General features: G+C 43.4%; 1 protein-coding gene across 4 annotated transcripts in view; it reads right to left on the reverse strand.

Annotated features, from left to right (window-relative positions):
* LOC106561744 (zinc finger protein aebp2) overlaps positions 1 to 22,224 on the reverse strand; it is a 105,480-nt gene extending 83,256 nt beyond the window's left edge. For 2 of the 4 annotated variants that reach the window (XM_014125974.2, XM_014125975.2), the window contains exons 1-5: positions 21,388 to 22,223; positions 15,816 to 16,038; positions 12,681 to 12,788; positions 12,365 to 12,557; positions 6,198 to 6,340 (exon numbers count right to left, since the gene is read on the reverse strand). In XM_014125974.2, coding sequence (XP_013981449.2) covers positions 6,198 to 6,340; positions 12,365 to 12,557; positions 12,681 to 12,788; positions 15,816 to 16,038; positions 21,388 to 22,082 — 1,362 coding nt within the window. In that variant the 5' untranslated portion in view covers positions 22,083 to 22,223. Of the gene's footprint in view, positions 1 to 6,197; positions 6,341 to 12,364; positions 12,558 to 12,680; positions 12,789 to 15,815; positions 16,039 to 21,387 lie in introns of all 4 variants that reach the window. The other 2 variants (XM_014125972.2, XM_014125973.2) reach the window with 2 other exon arrangements.
* Positions 22,225 to 25,347: the final 3,123 nt, after the last annotated feature.

A 25,347-nucleotide genomic window follows, 5' to 3' on the forward strand; every position in this document is an offset into this window, starting at 1 on the left:
GGACAACTACTACTACTACTACTACTACTAGTCAGTTGTGATGGACCACTACTACTACTACTACTACTACTACTGTCAGTTGTGATGGACTACTACTACTACTACTGTCAGTTGTGATGGACTACTACTACTAATACTACTACTACTACTGTCAGTTGTGATGGACTACTACTACTACTACTACTACTGTCAGTTGTGATGGACTACTACTACTACTACTACTACTACTGTCAGTTGTGATGGACTACTACTACTACTACTACTACTACTGTCAGTTGTGATGGACTACTACTACTACTACTACTACTACTGTCAGTTGTGATGGACTACTACTACTACTACTACTACTGTCAGTTGTGATGGACTACTACTACTACTACTACTACTGTCAGATGTGATGGACGACTACTACTACTACTACTACTGTCAGTTGTGATGGACAACTACTACTACTACTACTACTACTAGTCAGTTGTGATGGACTACTACTACTACTACTACTACTACTACTGTCAGTTGTGATGGACTACTACTACTACTACTGTCAGTTGTGATGGACTACTACTACTAATACTACTACTACTACTGTCAGTTGTGATGGACTACTACTACTACTAGTACTACTGTCAGTTGTGATGGACTACTACTACTACTACTACTACTGTCAGTTGTGATGGACTACTACTACTACTACTACTGTCAGTTGTGATGGACTACTACTACTACTACTACTACTACTACTGTCAGTTGTGATGGACTACTACTACTACTACTACTGTCAGTTGTGATGGACTACTACTACTACTACTACTACTGTAAGTTGTGAGGGACTACTACTACTACTACTACTACTACTACTACTGTCAGTTGTGATGGACTACTACTACTACTACTGTCAGTTGTGATGGACTACTACTACTACTACTGTCAGTTGTGATGGACTACTACTACTACTACTACTACTGTCAGTTGTGATGGACTACTACTACTACTACTACTACTACTACTACTGTCAGTTGTGATGGACTACGACTACTACTTCTACTACTACTACTACTACTACTACTACTGTCAGTTGTGATGGACTACTACTACTACTACTACTACTACTACTGTCAGATGTGATGGACGACTACTACTACTACTACTACTGTCAGTTGTGATGGACAACTACTACTACTACTACTACTACTAGTCAGTTGTGATGGACTACTACTACTACTACTACTACTACTACTGTCAGTTGTGATGGACAACTACTACTACTACTACTACTACTACTACTACTACTAGTCAGTTGTGATGGACTTACTACTACTACTACTACTACTACTACTACTACTACTACTACTACTACTACTAGTCAGTTGTGATGAACTACTACTACTACTACTAGTCAGTTGTGATGAACTACTACTACTACCACTACTACTACTACTACTACTACTACTACTACTGTCAGTTGTGATGGACAACTACTACTACTACTACTACTACTACTACTACTACTAGTCAGTTGTGATGGACTACTACTACTACTACTACTACTACTACTGTCAGTTGTGATGGACAACTACTACTACTACTACTACTACTACTACTACTACTAGTCAGTTGTGATGGACTACTACTACTACTACTACTACTACTACTACTACTACTACTACTACTACTACTACTAGTCAGTTGTGATGAACTACTACTACTACTACTAGTCAGTTGTGATGGACTACTACTACTACTACTACTACTGTCAGTTGTGATGGACTACTACTACTACTGTCAGATGTGATGGACTACTACTACTACTACTGTCAGATGTGATGGACTACTACTACTACTACTACTACTATCAGTTGTGATGGACTACTACTACTACTACTACGACTATCAGTTGTGATGGACTACTACTACTACTACTACTACTACTACTACTACTACTACTGTCAGTTGTGATGGACTACTACTACTACTACTACTACTGTCAGTTGTGATGGACTACTACTACTACTACTACTACTACTACTACTACTACTACTACTACTACTACTGTCAGTTGTGATGGACTACTACTACTACTACTACTACTACTACTATCAGTTGTGATGGAATACTACTACTACTACTACTACTACTACTGTCAGTTGTGATGGACAACTACTACTACTACTACTACTAGTCAGTTGTGATGGACTACTACTACTACTACTACTACTACTACTAGTCAGTTGTGATAGACTACTACTATTACTACTACTACTACTACTACTAGTCAGTTGTGATGGACTACTACTACTACTACTACTACTACTGTCAGTTGTGATGGACTACTACTACTACTACTGTCAGTTGTGATGGACTACTACTAGTACTACTACTACTGTCAGTTGTGATGGACTACTACTACTACTACTACTACTACTGTCAGTTGTGATGGACTACTACTACTACTACTACTACTACTGTCAGTTGTGATGGACTACTACTACTGTCAGTTGTGATGGACTACTACTACTACTACTACCTACTACTGTCAGATGTGATGGACTACTACTACTACTACTACTACTACTACTAGTCAGTTGTGATGGACTACTACTACTACTACTACTACTACTGTCAGTTGTGATGGACTACTACTACTACTACTACTTCTACTACTGTCAGTTGTGATGGACTACTACTACTGTCAGTTGTGATGGACTACTACTACTACTACTACTACTACTGTCAGTTGTGATGGACTACTACTACTACTACTACTACTACTGTCAGATGTGATGGACTACTACTACTACTACTACTACTACTACTAGTCAGTTGTGATGGACTACTACTACTACTACTACTACTACTACTGTCAGTTGTGATGGACTACTACTACTACTACTACTACTGTCAGATGTGATGGACTACTACTACTACTGTCAGTTGTGATGGACTACTACTACTACTACTACTGTCAGTTGTGATGGACAACTACTACTACTACTACTACTACTACTGTCAGTTGTGATGGACTACTACTACTACTACTACTACTGTCAGATGTGATGGACTACTACTACTACTGTCAGTTGTGATGGACTACTACTACTACTACTACTACTACTATCAGTTGTGATGGAATACTACTACTACTACTACTACTACTACTGTCAGTTGTGATGGACAACTACTACTACTACTACTAGTCAGTTGTGATGGACTACTACTACTACTACTACTACTAGTCAGTTGTGATGAACTACTACTACTACTACTAGTCAGTTGTGATGAACTACTACTACTACTACTAGTCAGTTGTGATGAACTACTACTACTACTACTACTACTACTAGTCAGTTGTGATGGACTACTACTACTACTACTGTCAGATGTGATGGACTACTACTGCTACTACTACTACTGCTACTAGTCAGTTCTGATGGACTACTACTACTACTACTGTCAGTTGTGATGGACTACTACTACTACTACTACTACTACTACTACTGTCAGTTGTGATGACTACTACTACTACTGTCAGTTGTGATGGACTACTACTACTACTACTACTGTCAGTTGTGATGGACTACTACTACTACTACTACTACTACTACTGTCAGATGTGATGGACTACTACTACTACTACTACTACTACTACTACTGTCAGTTGTGATGGACTACTACTACTACTACTACTACTACTGTCAGTTGTGATGGACTACTACTACTACTACTACTACTGTCAGTTGTGATGGACTACTACTACTACTACTACTGTCAGTTGTGATGGACTACTACTACTACTACTACTACTGTCAGTTGTGATGGACTACTACTACTACTACTACTGTCAGTTGTGATGGACTACTACTACTACTACTACCACTGTCAGTTGTGATGGACTACTACTACTACTACTACTGTCAGTTGTGATGGACTACTACTACTGTCAGTTGTGATGGACTACTACTACTACTACTACTACTACTACTGTCAGTTGTGATGAACTACTACTACTACTACTACTACTACTACTACTACTACTACTACTACTACTGTCAGTTGTGATGAACAACTACTACTACTACTACAACTACTATTACTGTCATTTTTGATGAACTACTACTACTACTACTACTACTACTACTACTACTGTCAGTTGTGATGAACAACTACTACTACTACCACTACTACTACTACTACTACTACTACTACTACTACTACTACTACTGTCAGTTGTGATGGACTACTACTACTACTACTACTACTACTACTGTCAGTTGTGATGGACTACTACTACTACTACTACTACTACTACTACTACTACTACTACTACTACTACTACTACTGTCCGTTGTGATGGACTACTACTACTACTACTACTACTACTACTACTGTCCGTTGTGATGGACTACTACTACTACTACTACTACTACTACTACTACTACTGTCAGTTGTGATGGACTACTACTACTACTACTACTACTGTCAGATGTGATGGACTACTACTACTACTACTACTACTACTACTGTCAGTTGTGATGAACAACTACAACTACTACTACTACTACTGTCAGTTGTAATGAACTACTACTACTGTCAGTTGTGATGAACAACTACTACTACTACTACTACTACTGTCAGTTGTGATGGACTACTACTACTACTACTACTACTGTCAGATGTGATGGACTACTACTACTACTACTACTACTACTACTACTGTCAGTTGTGATGAACAACTACAACTACTACTACTACTACTGTCAGTTGTAATGAACTACTACTACTGTCAGTTGTGATGAACAACTACTACTACTACTACTACTGTCAGTTATGTTGAACTACTACTACTACTACTACTACTACTACTACTACTACTGTCAGTTGTGATGAACTACTACTACTACTACTACTACTACTACTACTACTACTACAGTCAGTTGTGATGGACTACTACTACTACTACTACTACTACTACTGTCAGTTGTGATGGACTACTACTACTACTACTACTGTCAGTTGTGATGGACTACTACTACTACTACTGTCAGTTGTGATGGACTACTACTACTACTACTACTACTACTACTACTACTACTACTACTACTACTGTCAGTTGTGATGGACTACTACTACTACTACTACTACTACTACTGTCAGTTGTGATGGACTACTACTACTACTACTACTACTGTCAGTTGTGATGGACTACTACTACTACTACTACTACTACTACTAGTGTCAGTTGTGATGGACTACTACTACTACTACTACTACTACTACTGTCAGTTGTGATGGTCTACTACTACTAGTACTCCTACTGTCAGTTGTGATGGACTACTACTACTACTGTCAGTTGTGATGAACTACTACTACTACTACTACTACTACTACTACTACTACTACTACTACTACTGTCAGTTGTGATGGACTACTACTACTACTACTACTACTGTCAGTTGTGATGGACTACTACTACTACTACTACTACTACTGTCAGTTGTGATGGACTACTACTACTACTACTACTACTACTACTGTCAGTTGTGATGGACTACTACTACTACTACTACTACTGTCAGTTGTGATGGACTACTACTACTACTACTACTACTACTACTACTACTACTACTACTGTAAGTTGTGATGGTCTACTACTACTACTACTGTCAGTTGTGATGGACTACTACTACTACTACTACTACTACTGTCAGTTGTGATGAACTACTACTACTACTACTACTACTACTACTACTACTATCAGTTGTGATGGACTACTACTACTACTACTACTACTACTATCAGTTGTGATGGACTACTACTACTACTACTACTACTACTATCAGTTGTGATGGACTACTACTACTACTACTACTACTACTACTATCAGTTGTGATGGACTACTACAAGTTTATAAACTTTCAAAGCAGATTTACTTTCCCATTGTTCCTCAACTGTAGTGATGATATACCATTTTGTATTGCTGAGTCTCTGCTTTTATCCAGTGGAAGAAAAAGAAATCACCATTTCAATTGTTGCTACATTGTACTGAATCCAGGTGGTGAGTCACTTATTGCTAACACCTATCCAATCCTCTCAGATCTCCAAGGTACGAAGGGGCTAGGGCTTGATTTGGGATTGAGAGATCCCACTAGGCCTTGTGGATTGTTGTAGCGGGACCAAGTGTTTTTAAGTGGTTTACTAACCGTGCTATGAAACACCACACTGTGTCCGTTGCCGGTGCTCTCCATGTGTGTAGCCAGGTTGAGGCAGATGGCCCGGTGTCTGATGGCATCCATGGTCTGGGCGTCAAAGAAATCATGAGGTCTCGCTGGTGGAAGAGGAGACACTGGGATGAGAGCAGAGAGAGTCTGGGATGAGAGGTGAGGAGGTACAGTGAGGGTACAGTGAGACAGCAGTGAGACCAGACCAGCACCAACACCACTGTCTCCTGGTGAAGATGATCAGTATGACAACATAGTGAAATGACACAGCTTTTAAAAAAGGTTCATTGTTGCTTTAGTACTGCATTAGTACTACATTAAACAGGCCTGGGTAGGTTCCTTTCTAACTGTAACCGTGTACATTTAGCTATGAGCAGAACATATTATTCAATAGAACAGGGTTAGAGTTGAAATAATGTGTTTCCTGGTTGGCTGAAAATCAATCATGGGTATTTTCCATGTCAAAATATATTTAGAAAAGAGCTGTCTGTCCTACTCTCACACTTCTCCTGACAAAGAGCCAGACAACATCCTGACGAGTGTTGTCACAAGTGAGAAGTAATATTTTGAGGGTTGTAACCAAAAAAAAATTCCAATCTTTCCATTCTGAACAGAACCCCTATTTTCTTTAGTTTGGTTCCAGTGTTTACGACATAATAAAGTTCTGAACTGGTTTGAACCCCATAAAAAGTTAAATGGTTCATATAGTTCCTTTTCATTCATGTTTTAACCCTTGAAATCAACATCGTTTTTACATTGAGTTTATTAATTTACTAATTTATTAATTTACTTCACCATTAACGCGGCTAGAGCAGCTTGCTATGGAACAGGTAAGGTAATTGTTTGCATGTTTGATTGTTCATATAAGTGCACGCGTGAGACGCGACAGAAATTTCACAGGTGGGTAGAGAGAGTGGTGGATATGGAGGGAGCTTGGCTTGAAACGCTGAACATCATGACATGACACGAGTTGGAATGTGTTAAGGCTCTTACTAGCATCATAACTTCACTGAATTATAGAATTATACACTAGTTTTTAAGAATGTATACATTTGTTTTTTGAAAGACTTGAAAATAATGTTTCTGTTCCGGAACACTAGAGATCACTTTCGTTCCCGGTTCTGGTTCTGTTCCTAAAAAATATCAGCCTTCTCTGGGTTTTCAGTTCTGTGCCCTGTGTGTATGTGTGTGTTCAGCGCCAGCAAGGCCGTTACCTGAACGTGTATGCTAGGTCATGTGAAAAACCCCAGGTGCCAGTTTGCAGTTGGAAACGGTGAGCACTTCACATGCTCCAAGGAACTTCTATTTTATTGAACCTTTATTTAACTAGGCATGTCAGTTAAGAACACATTTTTATTTTACAATGACAGCCTACCCTGGCCAAACCCTCCCCTAACCCGGACGACGCTGGGCCAATTGTGCACCGCCCTATGGGACTCCCGATCAAGGCCAGTTGTGATACAGCCCGGGATCAAACCAAGGTCTGTAGTGACTCCTCTAGCACTGAGATGCAGTGCCTTAGACTGCTGCGTCACTCGGGAGCCTTTCAAACTAACTGGGTTTCTGTGAGTGTGTGGTCCAATTCTAATCTATCTTTACAGATGACCAAACGCGTTGAGGCTAAAACATTGTGTAGAGTGTGTGACTGCAATTGGATCCTGGACTTCCTGATGGGCCATCCCCAGGTGGTTAGGGTAGGCAACAACACATCCGCCACACTTACCATCAACACAGGGGGCCCCCAGGGGTGTGTGCTTAGTCCCCTCCTATACTCCATGTTCACAAAATGGCCGCCTACGACTCCAACACTATTATCAAGTTTGCTGACGACAGGAGGGTGGTAGGCCTGATCACCAACAACGATGAGGCAAACTATAGGGAGGTCAGAGACCTGGCAGTGTGGTGCCAGGACAACAACCTCTCCCTCAATGTCAGCAAGACAAAGGAGCTGATCGTGGACTACAGGAAACGGAGGGCAAAGGAAGCTCACCCATTCTCATTGACGGGGCTGCAGTGGAGCAGGTTGAGAGCTTCAAGTTCCTTGGTGTCCACATCACCAAGGAACTGTCATGGTCCAAACACACCAAGACAGTCGTGAAGAGGGCATGACAAAACCTATTCCCCCTCAGGAGACTGAAAAGATTTGGCATGGATCCTCAGATCCTCAAAAAGTTCTACAGCTGCCCCATCAAGAGCTTCCTGACTGGTTGCATCACCGCCTGGTATGGCAACTGCTCGGCCTCCGACCGCAAGGCACTACAGAGTGTAGTGCGTACGGCCCAGTACATCAATGAAGCCGAGCTCAGGCGGTGTCAGAGGAAGACCCAAAGAACTGTCTAAGACTCCAGCCACCCAAGCCATAGACTGTTCTCTCTGCTACCACATGGCAAGTGGTACCAGTCCACCAAGTCTGGAATCAACAGGACCCTGAATAGCTTCTACCCCCAAGTCATAAGACTGCTAAATAGCTAATCAAATGGCTACCCGCTGCTGTTACTGTGAATTATCTATCCTGTTGCCGAGTCACTTTAACCCTACCGATTTGTACATACCGTAAAACTTCAACTAAACGCAGACGCTGAAATAGCCACCTCTGCCTTTTAATAGCCGGGCAACCGCACACATTTCAGCAAATAAATGCCTGTTTCAAAATGCCGGATCTAAATGAATTGTTTATGAGGTTACCATGAATCACCATTAATTGTTTAATGTTTGATTTGCTACATAAAATAATTCAGTAATGACTGTAAAAAATTATGGCCATTGGCTGCTAGCAGCTGAGAACTGCTAGCTAAGTGTCAAACACAAAAACAGTCAACAACTTTAGGAAATTGAATTCTACTACACCGGCTCTGACGCTCATCGGATGTGGCAGGGCTTGCAAACTATTACAGACTACAAAGGGAAACCCAGCCGTGAGCTGCCCAGTTACGTAAGCCTACAAGACGAGCTAAATGTCTTTATGCTCGTTTTGAAGCAAGTAACACTGAAGCATGCATGAAAGCACCACTCTCTCCGTAGCCGATGTGATCAAGACCTTTATACAGGTCAACATTCACAAGGCCGTAGGGCCAGACAGATTACCAGGACGTGTACTCAGAGCATGCGGTGACCAACTGGCAAGGGTCTTCACTGACATGTTCAACATGTCCCTGATTGAGTCTGTAATACCAACATGTTTCAAGCAGACCACCATAGTTCCTGTGCCCAAGAAAGCAAAGGTAACCTGCTTAAATGATTACCACCCCGTAGCACTCACGTCTGTAGCCATCAAGTGCTTTGAAAGGCTCACATCAACACCATCCTCCCAGATACCCTAGACCCACTCCAATTTGCATACCGCCCCAACAGATCCACAGATGATGCAATCTCTATTGCACTCCACACTGCCCTTTCCCACCTGGACAAGAGGAACACCGATGTGAGAATGCTGTTCATTGACTACAGCTCAGCGTTCAACACCATAGTGCCCACGAAGCTCATCACTAAGCTAACGACCATGGGACTAAACACCTCCCTCTGCAACTGGATCCTGGACTTCCTGACGGGCCGCCCCCAGGTAGTAAGGGTAGGCAACAACACATCTGCCACGCTGATCCTCAACATGGGGGGCCAGGGGTGCGTGCTTAGTCCCCTCCTGTACTCCCTGTTCACCCACGACTGCACGATTCAAACACCATCATTAAGTTTGCTGACGACACAACAGTGGTAGGTCTGATTACCGACAATGAGGAGACAGCCTATAGGGAGGAGATCAGAGACCTGGCAGTGTGGTGCCAGGACAACAACCTCTCCCTCAACGTGAGCAAGACAAAGGAGCTGATCGTGGACTACAGGAAAAGGAGGGCCGAACACGTCCCAATTCACACCGACAGGGCTGAAGTGGAGCGGGTTGAGCAATTCATGTTCATTGGTGTCCACATCACCAACAAACTACCATGGCCCAAACACACCAAGACAGTCGTGAAGAGGGCACAACACCTTTCCCCCTCAGCATACTGAAAATACTTGGCATGGGTCCCCAGATCCTCAAGAATTTCTACAGCTGCACCATCGAGAGCATCTTGACCGGTTGCATCCCCGCCTGGTATGGTAACTGCTCGGCATCCGACGGTATGGCAGCTGCTCGGTAAGACGCTACAGAGGGTAGTGCGTACGGCCCAGTACATCACTGGGGCCAAGCTTCCTGCCATCCAGGACCTCTATATCAGGCAGTGTCAGAGGAAGGCCCAAATGTATTGTCAAAGACTCCAGTCACCCGAGTCATAGACTGTTCTCTCTGCTACGACACGGCAAGTGGTACCGGAGCGCCAAGTCTAGGTCCAAAAGGCTTCTTAACAGCTTCTACCCCCAAGCCATAAGACTGCTGAACAATTAATCAAATGGCCACCCAGACTATTTACATTGACACCCCACCACTTTGTTTTTACACTGCTGCTATTTGCTGTTTATTATCTATGCATAGTTACTTTACCCCTACCTACAAGTACAAATTACGTCGACTAACCTGTAGCACCGCACATTGACTCGGTACCGGTACTCCCTGTATATAGCCTCATTATTGCTATTTTTTATTTTAATTAAACTAAATTGAAATAGTTCATATTTTCTTGACTCTATTTCTTGAACTGCATTGTTGGGAAGCATTTCACGGTAAGGTTGTATTCGGTGCATGTGACAAATAAAATTTGATTTGATTATATACCCCTAGAAATCGTCTGATTACCCTCTAGTGGCACAAGTATGAACTGCCAAAATTGTGCCGTCAAAGAGGAGAATAATAATAATTTCACACAAAAGTTTATATACAGTGCATTCGGAAAGTATTCATGCCCCTTAACTTTTTCCATATTTTGTTACGTTACAGCTTTATTCTAAAATGTATTAAATGTTTTTCTTCCTCATCAATCTACACACAATACCCCATAATGACAAAACAAAAAATGTTTTTTAGAAATGTTTGCAAATGTATTAAAAATTCATAAGGCACTTGCACATCTGGGCTATTTTTTTGCAGGTGCATGGTAACAGTTGAATAAAATGAGAAAAAATAAGAAACCCGCAAATGTATTAATAAAAAAACCAGAATCCGATGGTCACTCTGACAGAGCTCCAGAGTCCCTCTGTGGAGATGGGAGAACATTCCAGAAGGACAACCATCTCTGCAGCACTCCACCAATCAGGCCTTTATGGTATAGTGGCCAGACGGAAGCCACTCCTCAGTAAAAGGCACATGACAGCCTATTTTGAGTTTGCCAAAAGGCACCTAAAGACTCTCAGACCATGAGAAACAACATTCTCTGGTCTGATGAAACCAAGATTGAACTCTTTGGCCTGAATGCCAAGCGTCATGTCTGGAGGAAACCTGGTACCATCCCTACATTGAAGCATGGTGGTGGCAGCATCATGCTGTGGGGATGTTTTTCAGAGGCAGGGACTGGGAGACTAGTCAGGATCAAGAGAAAGATGACGGTGCAAAGTACTAAGAGATTCCTGATGAAAACCTGCTCAGGAGCTCTCAGGACCTCAGACTGGGGTGAAGGTTCACCTTCCAACAGGACAACGACCCTAAGCACAGAGCCAAGACAACGCAGGAGTGGCTTCGGGACAAGTCTCTGAATGTCCTTGAGTGGCCCAGCCAGAGCCCGGACTTGAACCCAACCAAACTTTTGACTGATACTGTATATAGAGGCATACGAAGACAAGAAAACATGTGACATTGTGTAAATGTTAACACATTCGTGCAGGAAATGAAGAAGTTGATTAAAATGCTGGAAGTGAATGATGGAATTAAACATTTAACTATGCAAATGAGCAAATGCTGAGGGCATTGTGTTGTGATTTAAGAAAACAAACACCCAGGCTATTAATTTGAAAATGTTACTGGAGCTACTTCAATTACCTCGTACCCCTGCACATCGCCTCGGTACTGGTACATCCTGTAAATAGCCATGTTATTTTTACTTGTTATTGTTATTCACTGTGAATTTATTCCTTTTTTCACTGTTTCTATTTCTTATCTTTATCTCTGCATTGTTGAAAAAATACCTGTTAGTAAGCATTTCACTGTTAGTCTACACCTGTTGTTTATGAAGCGTGTGACAAACAAAATGAGATTTTTCACACACAGCTCTGTAGTAGGTACATACGTAGCGAACGCCTGCGTTTGTTCATCTGCGTTCGTTTCTTCCTCTTAGTAAGCCCAGCTTTAGAGGGAGACTCTTCCTTGAGTCTAGACTGACTGGACAGCTTAGAGGAACTCTGCTGACTGAAGTGGGTGGGCACGTGGCGCGCTAGGCCCCCCTGCGATGCAAAGCTGGCATTGCAGCCCCCCACCACACACTACAGAGAAAGAGAGAGAGAGAGAGAGAGAGAGACAAGCAGGTCACCATTCAGAAAACCACCTGAGACCTGCTAACAACACTAAACTTGTGGGTTCAATTACCGCAGGGATTCCATACATACCTTGAAGGGTTTATCTCCGCTGTGTGTCAGCATGTGTCTCTGGAGCCAGCTTGGACTGGTGGACGGAGTGTTGTACACCTTACAGCCCTTCCACAGACACACAAACACCTGGTGGGGGGAGAGCAAGTTGGAGATGGAGGGAGAGAGAGTTTAGAGATGGGGGAGAGAGAGAGAGTTAGAGATGGGGAGAGAGAGAGAGAGAGTTAGAGATGGGAGAGAGAGAGAGTTAGAGATGGGGGAGAGAGAGAGTTAGAGATGGGGGAGAGAGAGAGTTAGAGATGGGGGAGAGAGAGAGAGTTAGAGATGGGAGAGAGAGAGAGAGAGTTAGAGATGGGAGAGAGAGAGAGAAAGTTAGAGATGGGGGAGAGAGTTTAGAGATGGGGGAGAGAGAGAGTTAGAGATGGGGGGAAAGAGTTAGAGATGGGGGAGAGAGAGAGTTAGAGATGGGGAGAGAGTTTAGAGATGGGGGAGAGAGAGAGTTAGAGATGGGGGGAACGAGTTAGAGATGGGGGAGAGAGAGAGTTAGAGATGGGGGAGAGAGAGAGTTAGAGATGGGGGAGAGCGAGAGTTAGAGATGGGGGAGAGAGAGAGTTAGAGATGGGGGAGAAAGAGTTAGAGATGGGAGGAGAGGAGAAAGAGATGGGGAGGGGGAAGAGAGAGAGTTAGAGATGGGGGAGAGAGAGAGTTAGAGATGGGGGAGAAAGAGAGTTAGAGATGGGGGAGAAAGAGATGGGGGGAGAAAGAGCGTTAGAGATGGGGGGGAGAGAGAAAGTTAGAGATGGGGGAGAAAGAGAGTTAGAGATGGGGGGAGAAAGAGAGTTAGAGATGGGGGGAGAAAGAGAGTTAGAGATGGGGGAGAAAGAGATGGGGAAAGAGAGTTAGAGATGGGGGGAGAAAGAGAGTTAGAGATGGGGGAGAAAGAGATGGGGAGGCGGAAGAGAGAGAGTTAGAGATGGGGGGGAGAGAGAGTTAGAGATGGGGGGAGAAAGAGATGGGGAGGGGGAAGAGAGAGTTAGAGATGGGGGGAGAGAGAGTTAGAGATGGGGGAGAGAGAGATGGGGGAGAAAGAGTTAGAGATGGGGGGAGAGAGAGTTAGAGATGGGGGGAGAAAGAGAGTTAGAGATGGGGGGAGAAAGAGAGTTAGAGATGGGGGGAGAAAGAGATGGGGAAAGAGAGTTAGAGATGGGGGGGAGAAAGAGAGTTAGAGATGGGGGGAGAAAGAGATGGGGAGGCGGAAGAGAGAGAGTTAGAGATGGGGGGAGAGAGAGTTAGAGATGGGGGGGAGAAAGAGATGGGGAGGGGGAAGAGAGAGTTAGAGATGGGGGGAGAGAGAGTTAGAGATGGGGGGAGAGAGAGATGGGGGAGAAAGAGTTAGAGATGGGGGGAGAGAGAGTTAGAGATGGGGGGAGAAAGAGATGGGGAGGGGGAAGAGAGAGTTAGAGATGGGGGAGAAAGAGAGTTAGAGATGGGGGAGAAAGAGATGGGGGGAGAAAGAGCGTTAGAGATGGGGGGAGAGAGAGAGTTAGAGATGGGGGAAAAGAGAGTTAGAGATGGGGGGAGAAAGAGTTAGAGATGGGGGAGAGAGAGAGTTACAGATGGGGAGAGAGAGAGTTAGAGATGGGGGAGAGAGAGAGTTAGAGATGGGAGGAGAAAGAGATGGGGAGGGGGAAGAGAGAGTTAGAGATGGGGGAGAAAGAGAGTTAGAGATGGGGGAGAAAGAGATGGGGGAGAAAGAGCGTTAGAGATGGGGGGGAGAGAGTTAGAGATGGGGGAGAAAGAGAGTTAGAGATGGGGGGAGAAAGAGAGTTAGAGATGGGGGAGAAAGAGAGTTAGAGATGGAGGGAGAAAGAGATGGGGAAAGAGAGTTAGAGATGGGGGGGAGAAAGAGAGTTAGAGATGGGGGGAGAAAGAGAGTTAGAGATGGGGGGAGAAAGAGATGGGGAGGGGGAAGAGAGAGAGTTAGAGATGGGGGAGAGAGAGAGTTAGAGATGGGGGGAGAAAGAGTTAGAGATGGGGGGGGAGAGAGAGTTAGAGATGGGGGGAGAAAGAGATGGGGGAGAAAGAGTTAGATGGGGGAGAAAGAGATGGGGAGGGGGAAGAGATCGAGGAGAAAGAGTTAGAGATGGGGGGAGAAAGAGATGGGGGGGGAAGAGATCGAGGAGAAAGAGTTAGAGATGGGGGGAGAAAGAGATGGGGGGAGAGAGAGAGTTAGAGATGGGGGAGAGAGAGTTAGAGATGGGGGGGAGAGAGTTAGAGATGGGGGAGAAAGAGTTAGAGATGGGGGGAGAAAGAGTTAGAGATGGGGGAGAAAGAGATGGGGGAGAAAGAGATGGGGGAGAAAGAGTTAGAGATGGGGGGAGAAAGAGTTAGATGGGGGGAGAAAGAGATGGGGGAGAAAGAGTTAGAGATGTGGGGAGAAAGAGATGGGGGAGAAAGAGATGGGGGGGAGAGAGAGAGTTAGAGATGGGGGAGAAAGAGTTAGAGATGGGGGGAGAAAGAGATGGGGGAGAGAGAGAGTTAGAGATGGGGGAGAAAGAGTTAGAGATGGGGGGGAGAGAGTTAGAGATGGGGGGAGAAAGAGATGGGGGAGAAAGAGTTAGAGATGGGGGGGAGAGAGTTAGAGATGGGGGGAGAAAGAGATGGGGGAGAAAGAGTTAGAGATGGGGGGGAGAGAGTTAGAGATGGGGGGAGAAAGAGATGGGGGAGAAAGAGTTAGAGATGGGGGGAGAAAGAGTTAGAGATGGGGGGAGAAAGAGATGGGGGGAGAAAGAGATGGGGAGGGGGAAGAGAGAGAGTTAGAGATGGTGATGAGGAGAGTTTATTTCTCTCCCCCCCCCAGTAAACTAACGGACAACAAGCCCCATCCATCTCCAAAAACCATCCAGTTTTGATTTACAGCGGCAACAAAAAGTATATGTGAACCCTTTGGAAATACCTGGATTTCTGCATAAATTGGTCATCAAATTTGATCTGATATAGAGAAGCCTGGGTCATGTTCATCGGGGCCAAAAGTAGCAAACCAGTTTAAAACGATGGTTTAAGTCCAACTAGTGCCTTCCTGTTTTACTCATTTTCAAAAGGTTTTCTCCCAAATGAACACAACCCTATTTTGTCCTGGTTCCTGATACTACCCACCCCTCCTCTCTGTCCGTCGACGTGGAGGCCCCTGATGTGTTCAGCCAGGTCTGGGCTGCAGGTGAAACAGAGGCCACATTGGTCCCAGCAGCAGGTATTCCCCACTGCCTGGCCCTTGGTACCGGAGTGGCACTGGGTGGCACTGCCCTGCCCGTTCATCATGGCAGGGGTGGAGCGTCCGCTGGATACCGTGCTCTCCATGTCCATCAGGGTACTGCTGATACTGAGACAGAGAGACACAGAGAGAGACACAGAGAGAGAGAGACACAGAGAGAGAGAGAGACACAGAGAGACACAGAGAGACACAGAGAGACAGACAGAGAGACACAGAGAGAGAGAGAGACACAGAGAGACACAGAGAGAGACACAGAGAGAGAGAGACACAGAGAGAGAGAGACACAGAGAGAGAGAGAGACACAGAGAGACACAGAGAGAGACACAGAGAGAGAGAGACACAGAGAGAGAGAGAGACACAGAGAGACACAGAGAGACACAGAGAGACACAGAGAGACAGACAGAGAGACACAGAGAGAGAGAGAGACACAGAGAGACACAGAGAGAGACACAGAGAGAGAGAGACACAGAGAGAGAGAGACACAGAGAGAGAGAGAGACACAGAGAGAGAGAGAGAGACACAGAGAGACACAGAGAGACAGACAGAGAGAGAGACACAGAGAGAGAGAGAGACACAGACAGAGAGAGACACAGAGAGAGAGAGACACAGAGACACAGACAGAGAGACACAGAGAGACAGACAGAGAGACACAGAGAGACAGACAGAGAGAGACAGAGAGACAGACAGAGAGAGAGAGACACAGAGAGAGAGAGACACAGACAGAGAGACACAGAGAGACAGAGACACAGACAGAGAGACACACACAGAGAGAGACGCAGAGAGAGACGCAGAGAGAGACGCAGAGAGAGACACAGAGAGAGAGATGCACACAGTCATCATTCTGAAGTAAAAAGACTAGGGAAATAGACTCACATTGAGATGTTATGGTGTATCAGACAACCATCTAGTGATTTAGTGAAAAAGAGGGAGACATCTTTATTCTGACAAGCTAAACATGTCAGACGATGAAGAACAGTTGAAGCTGTGGAAAAAGTCTGCATTTACACCGGCAGCCCCATTCTGACATTTTATCCCTAATGGGTCTTTTAACCAATCACATAAGATCTTTTCACATCAGATATTTTTCAGATCTGATTGGTCAAAAGAATTGGGCTTCCTGTCTAAAGCGACCTATGTAAAGTCTGGAAGCCTGATTGTTCTAGAACAGACTGCCTGGTTATGCAGAGCTGCAACATGTGTGCCACCAGCCATCGCTGCTGCTAATTGGCCCCTCAAACCATTTCAGGGGGTTTTAAGACACATTCTAGCACTTGATTCAAATTCATAGCAAACTGTCAAGTAAAACATACTTCCAGCCTGAATGAATGGAACAGAGACACAGCTGATATTTACAAGATGAAAGTGCACATATTTGTTTCAATCAAAAGTAAAAAATGAAAGGCTCAATGAAGTATGCATTACCGGTTTATAAAGACCTGCAGATACACCGAGTGTACAAAACATTAGGAACACCTTCCAAATATTTAGTTACACTGCCCTTTTGCCCTCACAACAGCCTCAAGTCGTCGGGTCATGGACTCTACAAGGTGTCAAAAGCATAAGACCGGGTTGTCTCCATCGTTTCCCATAGTTATGTCAAGTTGGCTGGTTGAAGATCTCTACTCCGAATAGCTTGATCCATCTCATCCCACAGATCTGCTGACTGGGCAGGCCACTGCAATAAGCTGAAGTCACTATCATGTTTGTGGAACCATTCCTGGACAATCCTAGCCTTGTGCCCTGGGGCGTTATCCGTCTGAAAAACAAATCAACTGCCCTGAAGGGATGTACCTTATTGGCAATGATGTTCAGACTTCCTGTGGCATTCAAACGTTGTTCCACTTTTATCAGTGCCCCAATGTGTGTCATGAAAACACACCCCACACCATCACCCTGCAATGTTGACACGCGGCATGATGGATGCATGTTCTCCTGTTGTTCTCTCCATACCCAAGTCCTCCACTCAGCGTGAAACAGCAGGAACCAGGACTCATCAGACCAGACAATGTTTTTCCATTTCTCCAGTGTTTTTGTTCCTCAGCCCACTGCAACCACAGTTTCTTGTTTTTTCTGAAAGAAGTGGACGTGTGTAAGGTCTTCTTCGGCTGCCGTACCCCATTCGTGTCAAGGTAAGGTGTCTACTAGAGGTCGACCGATTAGGATTTTTTCAACGCCAATACCGATTATTGGAGGACCAAAAAAGCCGATACTGATTAATTGGCCAATTTTTATATATATAAATAAATCGTCCAATTAATCGGTATATATTCGTAATAATGACAATTACTTCAATACTGAATGAACAATGAACACTTTTATTTTAACTTAATATAATACATAAATAAATAATGAAACATGCTCAATTTGGTTTAAATAATGCAAAAACAAAGTGTTGGAGAAGAAAGTAAAAGTGCAATATGTGCCATGTAAAAAAGCTAACGTTTAAGTTCCTTGCTCAGAACATGAGAACATATGAAAGCTGGTGGTTCAATATTCCCAGGTAAGAAGTTTTAGGTTGTAGTTATTATAGGAATTATAGGACTATTTCTCTCTATACCATTTCTTTTTCATAGACCTTTGACTATTGGATGTTCTTATAGGCACTTTAGTATTGCCAGTCTAATCTCGGGAGTTGATAGGCTTGAAGTCATAAATACCGCTGTGTATCAAGCATTGCTAAGAGCTGCTGGCAAACACAGTAAAGTGCTGTTTGAATGAATGCTTACCAGCCTGCTGCTGTCTACCATCGCTCAGTCAGACTGCTCTATCAAATATCAAATCATAGGCTTAATTATAATATAATAAACACACAGAAATACGAGCCTTTGGTCATTAATATGGTCAAATTCGGAAACTATAATTTCAAAAACAAAAAATGTTTATTCTTTCAGTGAAATACGGAACCGTTCTGTATTTTATCTAACGGGTGGCATCCCTAAGTCTAAATATTCCTGTTACATTGCACAACCTTCAATGTTACGTCATAATTATCTACAATTCTGGCAAATTAATTACGGTCTTTGTTAGGAAGAAACACAGTTTGCAACGAGCCAGAGGACCCAAAATGTTGCATTTACCCTGACTCTGCTTGCACTGAACGCAAGAGAAGTGACACAACTTCTCTAGTTAATATTACCTGCTAACATGGATTTCGTTTAACTAAATATGCAGGTTTAAAAATAAATACTTCTGTGTACTGGTTTTAAGAAAGGCATTGATGTTTATGGTTAGGTACAGTTGTGCAACAAATGTGCTTTTTTCGCGAATGCGCTTTTGTTAAATCATCACTCGTTTGGCAAAATTGAAGTAGGCTGTGATTCGATGGTAAATGATATGCTATGCAGGACAAGCTAGTTAACCTAGTAATATCAACCAAGCTAGTTAACCTAGTAATATCAACCATGTGTCGTTAACTAGTGATTATGTGAAGATTGATTGTTTTTTTTATAAGATACGTTTAATGCTAGCTAGCAACTTACCTTGGCTCCTTTTGACGCTGCACTCGTGTAACAGGTGGTCAGCCTGCCACGCAGTCTCCTCGTGGAGTGCAATGTACATTTACATTACATTTAAGTCATTTAGCAGACGCTCTTATCCAGAGCGACTTACAGATTGGTGGATTCACCTTATGATATCCAGTGGAACAACCACTTTACAATAGTGCATCTAAATCTTTTAAGGGGGGGGTTAGAAGGATTACTTTATCCTATCCTAGGTATTCCTTAAAGAGGTGGGGTTTCAGGTGTCTCCGGAAGGTGGTGATTGACTCCGCTGTCCTGGCGTCGTGAGCGAGCTTGTTCCACCATTGGGGTGCCAGAGCAGCGAACAGTTTTGACTGGGCTGAGCGGGAACTGTGCTTCCTCAGAGGTAGGGAGGCGAGCAGGCCAGAGGTGGATGAACGCAGTGCCCTTGTTTGGGTGTAGGGCCTGATCAGAGCCTGAAGGTACGGAGGTGCCGTTCCCCTCACAGCTCCGGCGGCAAGCACCATGGTCTTGTAGCGGATGCGAGCTTCAACAGGAAGCCAGTGGAGAGAGCGGAGGAGCGGGGTGACGTGAGAGAACTTGGGAAGGTTGAACACCAGACGGGCTGCGGCGTTCTGGATGAGTTGTAGGGGTTTAATGGCACAGGCAGGGAGCCCAGCCAACAGCGAGTTGCAGTAATCCAGACGGGAGATGACAAGTGCCTGGATTAGGACCTGCGCCGCTTCCTGTGTGAGGCAGGGTCGTACTCTGCGAATGTTGTCGGCGTCCAAAAAGGCAGATTACCGATTGTTATGAAAACTTGTAATCGGCCATGCCGATTAATCAGTCGACCTCTAGTGTCTACGGTGTCAAGGTATGGGGTCAAGGTACGACAAGTTGTGCATTCTTTTATGGGTCTGTGGGCACCAACTTTTCTGCTCTTTTCACACCAGTATTTCTAATTGCACGTCATCATTTGCTAAATTGTAATTACTTTGCTACTATGGCCTATTTATTGCCTTACCTCCTCACGCCATTTGCACACACTGTATATAGACTTTCTTTTTTTATATTGTGTTATTGACTGTACACTTGTTTATCCCATGTGTAACTCTGTGTTGTTGCATGTGTCTAACTGCTTTGCTTTATCTTGGCCAGGTCGCAATTGTAAATGAGAACTTGTTCTCAACTGGCCTACCTGGTTAAATAAAGGTGAAAAAAAAAGAATAAAAAAAAATAATTGTACTGGACTGAGTTGACTGACTGTAGCCCGTCTGTTGCTCTGAACAATTCATGTCAGCCTCCTTTGTCCTCTTTCATCAATGACCTGTTTCCAACCACCGGTCCTTTGGATGGTGGACCATTCTTGATAAACAAACATGGGAAACTGTTGAGCATGACAAACCCAGCAGTGTTGCAGTTTTTGACACACTCAAACTGGTGGCCTGTGCTTCTACACCTGCATTGCTTGCTGTTTGGGGTTTTAGGCTGGGTTTCTGTACAGCACTGTGAGATATCAGCTGATGTAAGAAGGGCTATATAAATACATTTGATTCACCCTCTGAATGGCACACATACAACAATCCATGTCTCAATTGTCTCAAGTCTTAAAAATCCTTATTTAACATGTCTCAATAAGGGATAAAAGCTTTCACTAGAATTCACCTGGTCAGTGTATGTCGTGGAAAGAGCAAGTGTTATTAATGTTTAGTAGCCTACACTCCGCATATACTTCCCAAATCATTAACAAACCCCTCCAGGATGGGATGTGTGGCGCAGCAGCAGGAAGGAGGGCACCACATCTGCATGGCAACAACGTAGCTGAGCTGATCAAAGCACCAGAAACTCATTACTGGAAGAATGGTAGCCTCTCTGTCAGCATTCCTGTGAGCTCTGAGTTTTAGAGCATTAGTTTGAGAGCCTGGTGGATATTAAACAAATTAACACCGTGTTACAAACATTTATCTTGAAATTGTATAGTTTACCAAGTACCAACCTGTCCTCTGAATCCATCCGGCTGAGTGGCTCTCCGTCCGAGGATGACATCTCTACGCTGGCCCTCCGCTTGTCTCCCACCGCAAGCTCCTCACGGTCCCCACCGCTGCTGGTTGTTTTCTCCTCCCGGGGCTCCGGCCCATCGTCACGGACTTTGCTTTTTACCACACAGTCACTGACTGTAACAGGCGACTGGCTCTCCTCTCGCTGTTCTTCTGGTTTACTTTCTATTTCCTTCACCGTATCTGTAACTGTCTCGCTCGTCTCACCACCGTCCACCAGGATCCTCTGTGTCTTAGAGTCCGAGCAATCCTCATCTGTTTTACCAAGTTTACACCCCACCGTCTTTTCTTCATCATCATCTTCATCATCTACGACCCCTGTTGTCGCCGCTGTCACCACCACCACCACCGCTTCCGCAGCCTCCTCATCTGCCTCTGCAGCAGGTTTCGCGTCCCCTTCTTCTCCGTCTTCTCCGCATTCCGCTACCCTTACTTCCATGTTCAGCAATGCGTCGACGCTGCTAACACCCGGATCATCTGTAGCGGTGTCCGGTTGCTTTTCCTCCTTGGTCTTTTCTGTAAGCGTTTCACTGTTTTCCTCGCTCAATGCGGAACCTTGCGATTCAGAAGAAGCGGTAGCCATTTTTACTGAACACCAGTGGATATTTTCACTACGCGTGTCGCGCGGCGTCATGTCCCAGACCGGAGCGGTGAATACATTGGACAGAAGCGTTGCGGGGCGGGGAAAATAGTAACAACGTATTTTCACTCACTGAAGCGTTCCACGTGTTGGAGAAATCACGGGTTTGCAAACCACTATATATTTTTATTCACCTTTATTTAACTAGGCAAATCAGTTTAAGAACACATTCTTATTTACAATGACAACCTACCCCAGGCCAAACCCGGACAACGCTGGGCGAATTGTGCGCCGCCCTATGGGACTCCCGATCACGGCCGGTTGTGATACAGCCCGGGATCGTAATCCGGGTCTGTAGTGACGCCTCTAGCACGGCGATGCAGTTCATTACACCGCTGCGTCACTCACAATCCTAAAATAATCTCGTTTAAATCAAATCTCAACTGGATTAGAGCAAATGGGGTGATCACCGATGAACCCACCGATTGAAAAATGTATGTCTGATGGGAACTGTTACAATGCAGCTTCTGCCAGTACAGATCAGTGTTTTACTCTGTGACCACATGGCAGTGCTACTGCTTTAGTTTTGAACAGGGATTTCCTTTGGACCTCTGGCGTTATCATTCTATAGATATCAACTACACAATACCGACATTTGTCTCATGGAAATGTATTCCTTTTGCGATTACATTTGCGACCTATAATAATCTCTATAATGCATATCATAAACTCCCAGAACCTAGTACCCGTTCAAAAATACATTTTACCCAGAAGATCAGAGTTGGTGAGATTCATTCAGTTGTTTGTGGAACATTCTCGATCACCAGTAAGCTGAAGTTATTTTCTTTTTATGAATATTGTCGTTTTTTCTTTCTCAATAAACCTGGAAACACACAATAGGTGTGAAAACTGAATATAACTCTATGAAAAGCACTTAGGCAGGATATATTCAACCCACAACTTTATCAACAGCAACATTTAGGGGCCAATATAAAGTATTTTGGGATGGGGGAAATACTATGATCATTGTCAATAAAACATATTTTCTAGTTTATAATATGGAGTAGCATCCAGTCATTCCACTCTTATCAATCACCACACCCACACATCAATGTGTAAGAACAATAACATTTATTTAACATCATATAAAACAAAGGGGATATAAATATTGTAATATCATCAACTCTAAGTATAATGTAGTAAGTAGTAGCCTGTTATGGATATATATCCTAGACCCTCCAATCCTCTTCTCTCTGTACTGTGTACTACAGTACTGTGGTACAGTATATACACAAGTGCTGAGCGATTAACCAAAATCTAAATTATTATTCTTTTTTTTACTAATTCACCAACGTCGGTTCAATTATTTGAATACCATTTTTTTTCTTTCTTCATTTCCCCCCCGTGAACTCGATGCAGTTTCTCTAGAGATAAATCAGCTCATGTCCGACCTGTGCGATGTACTGTAGTAGGGAGTTGTAGTTTCCAACAGGCCAATATTCTATAGTTTAGTGCAGAGAACGTAGTAATTAACTACAATGACCATAATCCATTGCGCGCCCGCCTACTTGTCCAGTCTGTGGTGGCGCAGACACAGAGGGGGATAGAAAACAGTTTCTTTGCGAGGTATCTCTACCTGAAAATACATAATCTAAGTGATTAATAGTTGTTACTCAGTAGTTATAAAAGCAGGGGTGAAAGTAAGGCGCTCCGGTACGACGTCCCAGCAAAATAAATAGTGGGTGTACGCAGTACCGGTAAAACATGAGCCTATCACAGTAATTAAAACGTCATACCAATATTTATCGTTACATCAGAGGCATGAAAAATGAGCAAATGGATTTGAAAACGGGTAGTCATAGTTTACACTCCAAAATACAATGCGGTTTGACAAGAACACAGGGATTTTGCCAAGGCAGAGATGTGTGGCCGACAGAGAAGAGCGCTCTGCCCTAATTACAGTCGGCAAATTAGACGTGTTGTTTTGTGTAACAGAAGTCTTTTTCCATTCACCTGTTTGGGGGGTGGGGGTGAACTTGCGCGGGTAGCCTAGTAAAGTTGTCCTTTGAAGTGACTGTTTGACAAATCCAATTGAAAAAAACATCATGATTGGTTGTGTTTATGCCACAATAAAAAGTCTTTACTAGGCCCACAGAGATCCTATTGAATTAAAAGGGGATTCTATATGTAGTTTTATGATTAGACCCATAACATACTTTAATGCCGCGCAAGCGCATAGCAGGTCCTGAAACTGGAAAACAATATATTGAATTATGTTTTTTAAAAGTATGCCTTATTTACTTTTAAGAGCTACAAAAATAGTGATTTTGTCAGACAACAGGCTACAACAGCTCTATAGAGATGAGATGATGACTTGGAATGAAATAATAAAGTTATCAAATAAAACCAATGTAATATACAGAACAATTTAAATCTTTTATTAAAGTAAAATAATATGAATAACTGATGGTTAACAGCATTCAACACACAATAATAATAATCCATAGTGCATTTAATGTCTATAAAAGATTATCAAAAGGGAAATCCAAAACTGATTTTTTTTTCTCTCCATATAATCTAACCGAACCAACCTCAAAAAGCACTAATCGCTCAGCACTAATACCAACTGTACCGCGGTACCAGTTTATACCAGGGGTTGGAACCCAAATAATTTTCCAATCGTTCGTTCTGAACAGAACCATTCTTTGTTTTCCATTCCGTCCCACTGTTCCGACCAGCAATATAAAGTTCTGAACCGGTTCGAACCCCCCCTCAAAAAGTTACGTTTTATATCGTTCCTTTCTGTTCCTTTTTAAACCTCTGAAATCAACATTTATTTTTTAATTTAGCTCAACATTAAATGACTTCACCAATGGATAGAGGAGCTTGCTATGGAGCAGGCCTGCTACAGAATGTACACTGAACAAAAATATAAAACGCAACATGTAAAGTGTTGGTCCCATGTTTCATGAGCTGAAATAAAAGATATCTGAAAATGTCCATACTCACAAAAAAAAACGTATTTCTCTCAAATTTTGTGCACAAATTTGTTTCCATCCCTGTTAGTGAGCATTTATCCTTTGCCAAGATAATCCATTCACCTGACAGGTGTGGCATATGAAAAATCTGATTAAACAGCATTATCATTACACAGGTGCACCTTGTGCTGGGGACAATAAAAGGCCAGAGTGCCCCATGGTGGCGGTGGGATTATGGTATGGGCAGGCATAAACTACGGGCAATGAACACAATTGCATTTTATCTATGGCAATTTGAATGCACAAAAATACAGTGACGGGTTCCTGAGGCCCATTGTGAG

Source organism: Salmo salar, chromosome ssa10 (assembly GCF_905237065.1).
Source record: "Salmo salar chromosome ssa10, Ssal_v3.1, whole genome shotgun sequence".
NCBI classification, from domain to species: domain Eukaryota; kingdom Metazoa; phylum Chordata; class Actinopteri; order Salmoniformes; family Salmonidae; genus Salmo; species Salmo salar.